The 9,727-nt window shown below is 44.2% G+C and overlaps 2 protein-coding genes across 4 annotated transcripts; both read left to right on the top strand.

Annotated features, from left to right (window-relative positions):
- Positions 1-257: 257 nt before the first annotated feature.
- Positions 258-4,822, top strand: LOC113728718 (uncharacterized). Of its 3 annotated transcripts, XR_011840364.1 has the most exons (7): positions 258-1,152; positions 1,926-2,138; positions 2,236-2,331; positions 3,014-3,159; positions 3,852-4,071; positions 4,272-4,348; positions 4,419-4,618. XR_011840364.1 is itself a non-coding variant. In XM_072079642.1 (6 exons), exons 1-6 carry the CDS (start codon positions 1,018-1,020, stop codon positions 4,281-4,283), a joined length of 822 nt encoding a protein of 273 aa, XP_071935743.1. In that variant the 5' UTR covers positions 258-1,017; the 3' UTR covers positions 4,284-4,353. The 3 variants fall into 3 exon arrangements, 2 of the variants coding, with proteins under 2 accessions (XP_071935743.1, XP_071935742.1); XM_072079642.1 differs by lacking the exon at positions 4,419-4,618 and having other exon boundaries at positions 4,272-4,353; XM_072079641.1 differs by lacking the exon at positions 4,272-4,348 and having other exon boundaries at positions 259-1,152; positions 4,419-4,822.
- Positions 4,823-6,818: 1,996 nt separating this feature from the next.
- LOC140036142 (uncharacterized) lies at positions 6,819-8,936 on the top strand. Its single transcript, XM_072077440.1, has one exon. The coding sequence runs from the start codon at positions 6,819-6,821 to the stop codon at positions 8,934-8,936; it is 2,118 nt and encodes a 705-aa protein (XP_071933541.1).
- Positions 8,937-9,727: the final 791 nt, after the last annotated feature.

Raw genomic sequence — 9,727 nt, 5'->3', positions numbered from 1 at the left:
GCCGTTCTAGTTCAACTTCAATTAATAAATTTACACTCGAGTTTAAATTTGAATTCAATTTTGTTTTGCAATACTCGAGTTCAATCTCGTGCTCATCGAGTCTAATCGAATTTAATTTGAGCTTAATTAGTCTAATCAAGTTTAACAGATATAAATTTAAATTTAAATAAGCATACAATAGATATTTTATATAAATCAATAAAAAAAATTTAAAAAGTGTGTGCGCGAAATTCTATTGGACTTGATGAGTTCGTGAACTCTTCACATATTAAATTCGAGCTCGCTTTAGCAAGCAGCTCAAGCTATTCAAATTGATCAACGTGGGGTCGAGTTTCAACTTTGATTGAGCAACCTCAATTAAGTTAGCGTAACAATTTGTTCCTTCTATTTTTTCCCCTTTGTGAGTGGCAATTGTTAAATAACGGTAGCCTAATTTTTTTTTTTTTTTTTTTTGCCCTTTTTCGAGGGAACGGTAGCCTAGTTCAAGTGGCAAATATCAAATTGATGTTTTCTTCCATGCTTTAAAGTTCAATCCTTTCTTGTTGAGTTTCCTCAATGGGTTTTTCCTGTTGTTCCACGATTTATCGGGAAAATTCAATCCAAATCCACAAGGCCAAGGCCGAATTTTGTACGACAGAGGAGCTGGGAACTAGGAACGCTAACCCAATCCTCAATTAAGCTGAAATACGCAGGGGCTTACGTTTTATTTGCTGTTTTGTTGTGTCCGATGCCAACTCAGATGGTGAAATAGCCATTTTAGACTGACTTTTTTCAGAGAGAGAGAATTTTCTACCAGGAGATGATGGCCTTTCGTTGGCACCTTCGGAAACACTCCCCTTTTAATTTTTTTTTTTATTCCCGCCCCGGTTTCTTCCCCCTCCCGACTAAACTAAACTAACTGAAGCAGCATACTATAAATTCAATGGACGAATGTTTTTCTGCTTAGAGTTAACAATAAGAAAAGTTGCAATTTTTCTTGACTTGAGCATCAAAAGAAAAGAAAAGGAAGACAAATAAATGGGTTGGAGAGGGATTCTGGGATTTGAGTATGGAATAGTGCAGGCACCATTGGGACCAGATATTTCAGGTCCAGAGCTTGTAGCTGCTGTTGCTAACGCTGGTGGACTTGGTCTCCTTAGAGCCCCTGATTGGGTAAACCCTTTTTCTTCTTCCTTTTTTTTTTTTTTTTTTTTGAATGATCAGTTTCTTGGTTCAGTTTTTTATGTCTTTAAATTTTATGTTGACATTTCTGCAGTGTACCGTTGAGCATTTGGTACCCGGTAGCTTTAGCAATTGCACGTTACTATTTCAAACTCTGGAAAGGACTACTTTCGTTTACTTTTTCTTTTATTTGCTTTTGATTTTCCTGTGATTTGCATTGCTTTCCTTACCTCCAAAAAGTTGCATTAGTGACTAGTTTTGTATTAGTCTATGGTTTTGAGCTTTAAAGTGTCTCCTAGAGTCAAATTTGATGCTAGTCTTCTCCCCCTTGAGCTCACAACTAATATGCCAGTAATTGCAATTTTGTTCCTTTTTCCAAAAATAAACTTGCATTGGCTTCAGGTTATGGCTTTCTCATCCTGATAGGATAATAAGGGTTACTGGTGCTACATTGAATGTTAGCACAAAATAAAAACTGGTAATTGTACTAATCATTGAGGCTTATGTTCATGATCCACGTTTACCCTTGTCGAATTAGTTACTACTAAGTTGTTGAAATGCCATGATGTGATTTCGTAGTCTTAATTCAACTCATTGAATAATATGGTGATTGTGAGAGGGTCTCAAGGAGTCAGATAAGAGAATGCTCCAACTTATCACTAACTGTAAGGAAGACGTGCATGCAGACTCCCGTTAAATGTTCTTTTTTCTTTTTATTTTTCGTAGGGTAATATGTAATATTTCTAAACGCGCTTGCATAACAGGAGGCACCGGATTACCTAAAAGAGCTAATAAGGAAGACCAGAACCCTGACTGACAAACCTTTTGGGGTTGGTGTTGTTCTGGCTTTTCCGCACAAGGAAAACATAAGGGCTATACTGGATGAAAAGGTAGCGGTCTTGCAGCTTTCCTGGGGTGAGTGCACAAGTGATATAGTGCTTGAGGCTCACAAAGTCGGGGTCAAGGTTGTACCACAGGTTAGTCTTGTGAGCTGATTTTGCTGTTTGAGATAAATGTCCTTTTTTGTGCTTGCAATTCCTTAATAACAGTTGAGATTGCACTAATATCATAAAGGTGGGGAGCTTTGAAGAAGCAAAGAAAGCTGCTGATGTGGGTGTGGATGCAATAATTGTCCAAGGACGGGAAGCTGGTGGACATGTTATTGGACAGGTATAGTTGTTAGTGTACTCATCAGATATATATTACTTCAGTTCAATGTAAAAATGGAGTGGTATCTTATTGAATTTGCTTCATTTTCACAAAACATTGCTTTGCTATTGCATACAAGTGCCCATAAATTTTTACATATTGTTATACTATACACCGTTGTTATGTTAAGATTGTGTTATGAATGGTTTTGTAACCTTGAAATGAAATTAACTTGACTAGAATGATATAACTTAATTTGTTCCTTCTCTGAATCTGCATTTGGGTATAAGTAATGGGTGTACCTAGATATAGGAAAAGGTTATACTCTTGTACAGGGTACTACAATTGTAGACCAACATTTAAAATTTGATAGGGAATCTGTAAACTATGTGTTCTGCAGTTTGCTAGTTGCCTAAACATTTCAGGCTTCCAAAACCTTCCATTTTTTAAGAGCATCTTTACATTGCAAGTGACTGACTTGTATAACTTGTAATTTAATTTTTGAGGGCATTTCTTGAGACACTTCATTTATACTTTGAAATTGAAGTTCCAAGGTATAGTTGAATCCTAGCTCCACATCTGTGAATTATTTATGCCATGGTTCTTAAGGCATCTGTTAGTTAAACATCCTCTGACCATGAGCAGTTTCTCTCTCCGTATTCTCTCAGAGTTCTGAAATTGACCCGCATTGGAAAATTTGCAGGGTGCCTTAATTTCTTTGTTGCCAAGGGTAGTTGAGCTTGTTCAGGGTTGTGATATACCAATTATTGCTGCCGGTGGAATAGTGGATGAACGTGGTTATGTAGCTTCCCTGGCCCTTGGAGCTAGGGGGATTGCAATGGGCACTAGGTATGTGACTTCTTTGGTTGTTAGTTTTCTTTATACCCGCTTTTATTTGATGAAAGCACAGTATCTGGTTAATCTTCGGACGGAGTAACAGGGATTCAGTCTGCTTTTATAAAAGTTTCCACTGTATAATCTCTGTTCTTGGTGCAATCGCTAGAAACCATTGCATTCTGCAATGAACATTCTAATCATTGGCAAAGTTCTTACCATTCAATGCTTATCCACTTTTTCTAAACAACTTTTGGATTTTGTGTCCTACAAACTCTCGATTAGCTTGATATTCTCTGGTTAGAGGTTTTGGAATAAAAAAAACGAGAAGTAAACTGTACTGTTATATATACATTTTATGTTATCAAACTAAAATGTCTGTTGTGGAATTGGAGCTATTTGGTCAATTATTTTGTACCATGATTGTACCTGGATTTAGTGGCATCTAACATCAATATGTTTCACAAGTGGGTACCAACCAAATGCTACACAAGTAAAGATATGCGCCAGAGTATATGTCAGCCAGCTAGAAATATATGGTTCAAACATATTTATGCCTAAGTAATTCACCAATATGTGTCCAATTTCTTTGATATTTGATAAGATTGGTCTTGCATTGCCATTTTCCTAATTCCATTAGACCATCTTTGATAGTGCATCATAACGATGCTTGGTGTAATGAACGGTGGCTAACTCATTTTTCCTAGATTTCTTGCTACGGATGAAAGCTATGCTCACCCAGCATATAAGCAGAAGTTGATCAAATTTGATGAAACAGAGTACACAGATATATTTGGCCGTGCAAGGTGGCCTGGAGCGCCTCAACGTGTTCTGAGGACTCCATTCTTAGTGGAATGGAGAACTCTTCCCAGTGATGAGAATGAGACTAATCAACCTACCATTGGTCATTCCACCATACATGGAATGGTAAATACTTTTCACTACTTGCCTTTCTTAATCATTTGGATGTTCCTCCTTGAAGTTTTCCTCTAATGTGTTGTAACTGTGATTGAAATTAGAAGATAATCTTGCTGAGGAGCTCATTTATTCAGTCACAGATGCAGTCATATAACTAACGAATTATCTTATTTGTATCAATAACTCTTTTTTTTTTGTTCTGTGAACAGTTAATTGAGTGATGTAGGTTTGTCTTAGCAGACAACCAAATGATGCTGACTATGCACGTGTATTATTGCTTCATTAGGTAAAGTGCTTGAGGTTGTGGTTGGGCTAAATTAAATTTGCCTGACACAGTTAAATTTGTGGTTGTGCAGGAAAAAGAGATTCGTCGATTCGCTGGCACAGTTCCAAACCTGACAACAAGTGGTGATGTTGAAAGCATGGCCATGTATGCGGGTGAGGGAATTGGCCTAATTAAAGATATCTTACCAGCTGGGGAAGTCATTAGGAGGATTGTTGAAGGGGCTAAGCATCTGATCAATCAACAATTTGCCTGTGACATGCAGGCTTAGGCATCAGTTGAATCGATACAACTAGTTAATGGTTGTAGTAGTATACAAGATTGCAAGTTTTATGCCGGAGAAATAAATCACTGAGAGAAGGAAAGAGAAATTATGTGTGTTTAACCAGTCAAGTTACTATGTGCTGTATTGTAGGAAAGAACAAAATATTGTATCATCTTCTTTAGTAGGCAAGAAATAATTTTATCTTGTGTTTACCTCCTTCTTGGTAAGCATGTGCTTCAGGGTTTACGATTTCAGATGTGCAACGCAGTTGATCTCAGTACAAGCCCATCCTGGTCGAGTAAGCACTCTACAACTTAATAATATTTGTTCCAATGCTCATTCTACAAGAGTATATGGTAGAAATGTGGTGGTAGCAGCATGACAGTCAATTGACAAAATAAGATTCAATCAAATTTTGAAGGAGAAAATTTGCCAATCTCGTGTACGTCGGTCTTTCCTGTCAACCTTGTGCTGTGATGGAAGCTATTCCGTCAGTAGCTAGTAATGGGATTTAATAATGTGGTTAACGTCGCCATGTTTCTTTTAACATCATCGTCACCATTGTCATCAATTTTAGCCAGCACTTACCAAATTGAATGAGTCGATCTCGAACTGTTTTTTAAACGTGAACTACTAATCGCGCAAGTTTAAGTTAACTCGATAAATGTTTGAGTATAGTTTGATTATCAGGCGCTCGAGCTCCTCGACTCGGTTCAATGAATGACTTGTAGTCAAGGGCAAAAGTCTTGTTTCCTTTCTTAAACAAGCAAAAGTCTTATGATGCAACAGACATTTTCGCTCTTCCTTTGTTGACCGGATGAAATACAAATACTTAAAAAAATTCTTATAGCATTACAATATTGAAAATCACATATACCTATACAACCTGGATTTGTAGTTCCACAATGTGAGAGTTTAGATGACCAAAAAAGGCGTCTAAAAGAAATGGAGGTTGGATATATATGCCTTACCAATTCAAAGTTCAAGCTTCTTCTAACCCGGTACAGAAATGAATGAAATGCAATAAACAAGACAGATTTGCCAGGGAATGACTGCGAAAATAGTAAGTTCCAATACTTGCTACAAATTTCTGAATTGAGACTCGCACGCCAGGAAAGAAAGTGCAAAACTCCCAATGTCACCAGTTGAGGATGCTCACCTCGGCCACCCAGCATGTCCGAGGTGAACTCGCCTCGTTCCTCATCGGGGCTCATCCGTGTCTTGAGCATAACCCCTGAACTCGGCCAGATCCCTAGTCTACCGTGTAGGTGACCTCGGCACCTCCACCTCAGCTGCACGCTGATGATGTCAAGGCATCTGACATCACCCGGGACCAGTGCTTTATCTGAAAAGCACTGGAGGAACTTAATGGCGCCTGCACAATACTCTCTGTCATCATACTCAGAAGGCTACAGTGTCAGGGTCAGGCCTCCTGACAGGGGACAGAGCCGTAATGCCAGAGAGTGGGTCCCACTGGCATGAGCCTTCCGTCCTGTCCTCTACTCTACTATAAATACCCCACACACACTCCCAACAAGTAAGCACACTGTTCATTTTGCCTATATTCTACTATATTTCTCGTTCTCATACTAACTTGATCGTCGGAGTGATCCAAGGGGAGAAGCCCCGCCACTCACTTCAGCCAAGTAGGTTCACTTCGGACACAAGAATTCACCTCACCACATTAACAAGAGAGCTGATTTCGGTTGGACTGATTACCCGTCAAAAATCACCTCTTCAATTGGCGCCGTCTGTGGGAAACGAGACTAATATTACAAAAATGAGATCCACGCGCTCCAGAAGCGGAAGAGTTCCCTCAAACGGGGCTGGGTAGACCTCGGGAGCCCAGCAAGATCGCATATCTGAAGAATAAGGATCCCAAAGGACCCGGCCCAACAACGAAGACGCCATCGCCAAGATGACCGAGTTTGTCACGGACAACCCCAACATCTTTGAGGAGCTAGGAAGGTATCTCAAGAGGCAGGGGAAAGAAAAGCCGAATCTTCCAAAAGGAGATCGGCGAAGTCCCCTGAAGTACCTTCAGGAGAGGACTCTGACGAGGGGCGTCTTTCTCGGAGTACCTCCAGGCGCGCCTCATCCAAGGCAACCTCCAAGATTGCCTCCATATCCCGAGCGTTTTCTCGGGGACTGCTAGGAAAACGAGCCGAGAACCCACCTCGGCGCCCCGGGGGCCTATCTTCTGACTACATGAGGGCTCCGCCCTTTACTGATGACATCAATGGGGAGATGGTGCACCCGAATTTCAAGCTCCCAAACTTGCACACCTATGACGGCCGAGGTGACCCCGAGGATCACCTCCGCGCCTTCATCTCCGCCTTCCGACTCTACTGCCTCCCTGACGCTGTGATTTGTCGGGTTTTTTCCATTTTCTTACATGGGACTGCCCGAAAGTGGTTCTGGAGTTTGGAACCGGGGAGCATTTCCTCCATGGACGAGCTGATAGACTGGTTCATCCACCGCTTTGTGTCGTCTCGACCAATCACAAAGACTTCAGCTTACCTCTTAAACTTGCAACAGGGTCAGGGCGAGTCACTTCGCTCGTATGCTCAAAGGTTCAACGAGGAGAATGTGCAAATACCTGATCAGAACGAGCAGGTAACTATCGCCGCCTTCACCAACGGGTTAGTGGCGGGGATCTTCAACACCGAAATCCATCGGGAGTACCCCCGTACACTTCGGAAACTTTGGGAAAGAGTGGACCAAGGAATCCGGAGTGAGGATGTAAATCGCATGAAGCGAGAAGCCCAAGCATCTCGTACGGGGCAAGATCCCCGGCGGAGGAAAGACACCGGCCGAGGTGAACCAGGCCCAAGTGGCACTTCAAACCAACTCCGAGACTGCCGGAGTGTCTTCGACCGGATCGTGAAAGGCAGATCGTCCACCTCGGACGCCGAGCTGACCCCGCTTAATTCTAGTCGGTCTCACGTTTTGGCGGTGATGAGGCAGAACCACCTCGGCCGAAATTCACCTGAGATTCCCGGAAGAAGAGATAAGAGGAATTCCAACCTCTACTGTGCCTACCACCGAGATGTGGGGCACGAGACCGAAGACTGCAACGACTTGAAGCGAGAAATTGAAAACCTGATCCGACAAGGATACCTGAAGCAGTTCGTCCGCAAAGATGGGGGCTTCAACCGAAGTGCCTCCCACCGGGAGAACCGAGGTCCTCGCCGAGAAGACAGGCGGGACACTAAGCTTCAATGCCGAGGTCCCGAGGACCAAAAGAGGGATCAGAGGCCCCCACGCGACGGATCACCAGGCTACGGCCCAAATATTGTCGGGGTGATCAACACCATCTCAGGTGACCCAACGGGAGGAGACAGCCAGAACTCTCGAAAGCGGACCTACCGCCAAGCCGGTATGGAGGTGGCCGAGCCGAGCTCTAGGCTATCCGAGGTGATAACCTATGGTCCCCATGACCTTGTCCCCACCGCCTCCAGCAATCACGAGACCCTTGTGATTGAGGTCCTTACCAATAATTATATAGTCAAGAAGGTCTATGTCGATCCCGGAAGCTCGGTAGACGTCCTGTACTACCGAACTTTCGAGAGTTTGAAGCTGACCCGGGAGCAACTCACTCCGGTCAGAACTCCCCTCGTCGGCTTTGGGGGACACGTCCTCCACCCGGAGGGTATGTTGACCTTGATGGTGACTATCGGGCGCCATCCCTACTGCCGAACTGTACCTGTCAGTTTTGCGGTGGTCAAAGCAGACTCTCCCTACAACATGCTGATAGGCCGGCCCACGCTCAACGCCTTGAGAGCCGTATACTCCACCTACCACCTGAGTTTTAAATTTCCGACACCTGCGGGGGTGGCCGAGGTAAGCAGCGACGTGGGCGCCGCCCGGGAATGCTACCTCGCCACCATTCAAGCAGCAGTCACACCCCGACCCTCGCCGAGGTCAGAAGAAAAGAGGCCAGCGGTTCTCTCCATAGACTGCATCGACCCTCAGAAGGCAGGAGAACCCAACAGGCTTGAGCCCGGGGATGAGGTGGAACAAGTGGTCTTGGATGAAACGAAACCTGACCAAATAGTCCAAGTAGGGGCCGGACTCCCCTCACCCCTGAAAGAAGAAATGATCTCCCTGATCAAGGACCACCGAGACGTCTTCGCGTGGTCCGCAGATGAAGTGGTCGGAGTGCCATCCGAGCTCATGATTCACCAACTCAACGTCAACTCACAGGCCAGACCTGTGCGGCAGAAACGAAAGCACTTCGACCCCGAACATAGCAAGGCCATATCGGATGAGGTCGACAAGCTCTTGCCGGCCAAGATGATCCATGAGGTCCAATATCCCACCTGATTGTCCAATCCAGTCATGGTCAAAAAGGACACCGGTGGATGGAGAATGTGTGTGGATTTCACCGATCTCAACAAGGCCTGCCCCAAAGACTGCTACCCTCTCCCAAGGATAGACACCCTCGTCGACTCGGCGATGGGTTACGAGATCCTTTGCTTCCTAGATGCCTTCAAAGGGTATCATCAAATAGGAATGAGTGAAGAGAATCAAGAGAAGACGACGTTCTACACCGACCAGGGTGTTTATTGTTATACTACCATGCCGTTCGGCCTAAAGAACGCCAGAGTGACCTACCAAAGGCTGATCAACCGACTCTTCAAAAATCAGATCGGCCGCAATGTGGAGGCCTATGTGGACGACATTCTCGTCAAAAGTCTCGCCACCTCAGCCTTTCTGTCGGATGTAAGGGAGGTCTTCGGTGTCCTACGCGACTCAAGGATGAACCTCAATCCCAAGAATTGCGTATTCGGCGTCATCTCGGGAAAATTCTTGGGGAATCGAGGCCAACCCCGACAAGGTCAAGGCCATTCGGGACATGTTCCCACCTCGGAACCTCCCAGTCCGCTCAGAAAGCTCTGCCCTTCTTTAAGGTGTTGAAAAAGACTGATCAGTTCGCCTGGACTGAGGAGTGTCAGTCTGCCTTCGACCAGTTAAAGCAGTACTTGCACCACCTACCCACTCTTGCCTCACCTCGGCCAGAAAAGAGGCTGTACCTCTACCTCTCCGCGGCCGATGAGGCTGTCAGTGCTGTGCTCATCCGAGATGAGGGCACCCAAGTGCCGGTCTACTATGTC

Source organism: Coffea arabica, chromosome 2e (assembly GCF_036785885.1).
Source record: "Coffea arabica cultivar ET-39 chromosome 2e, Coffea Arabica ET-39 HiFi, whole genome shotgun sequence".
Lineage (NCBI taxonomy): Eukaryota > Viridiplantae > Streptophyta > Magnoliopsida > Gentianales > Rubiaceae > Coffea > Coffea arabica.
The sequence above is the reverse complement of the archived record's forward strand: the minus strand, read 5'-3'. Positions and strand labels throughout refer to the sequence as shown.

Bases quoted from the DNA above. Each gene is read 5' to 3' on its own strand.
- LOC113728718 (XM_072079641.1), top strand. From the start codon at position 1,018: ATGGGTTGGAGAGGGATTCTGGGATTTGAGTATGGAATAGTGCAGGCA. The intron at 2,139-2,235 runs GTTAGTCTTGTG...AATATCATAAAG, and splicing joins GGGTCAAGGTTGTACCACAG to GTGGGGAGCTTTGAAGAAGC. The intron at 2,332-3,013 runs GTATAGTTGTTA...GAAAATTTGCAG, and splicing joins GTGGACATGTTATTGGACAG to GGTGCCTTAATTTCTTTGTT.
- LOC140036142 (XM_072077440.1), top strand. From the start codon at position 6,819: ATGAGGGCTCCGCCCTTTACTGATGACATCAATGGGGAGATGGTGCAC.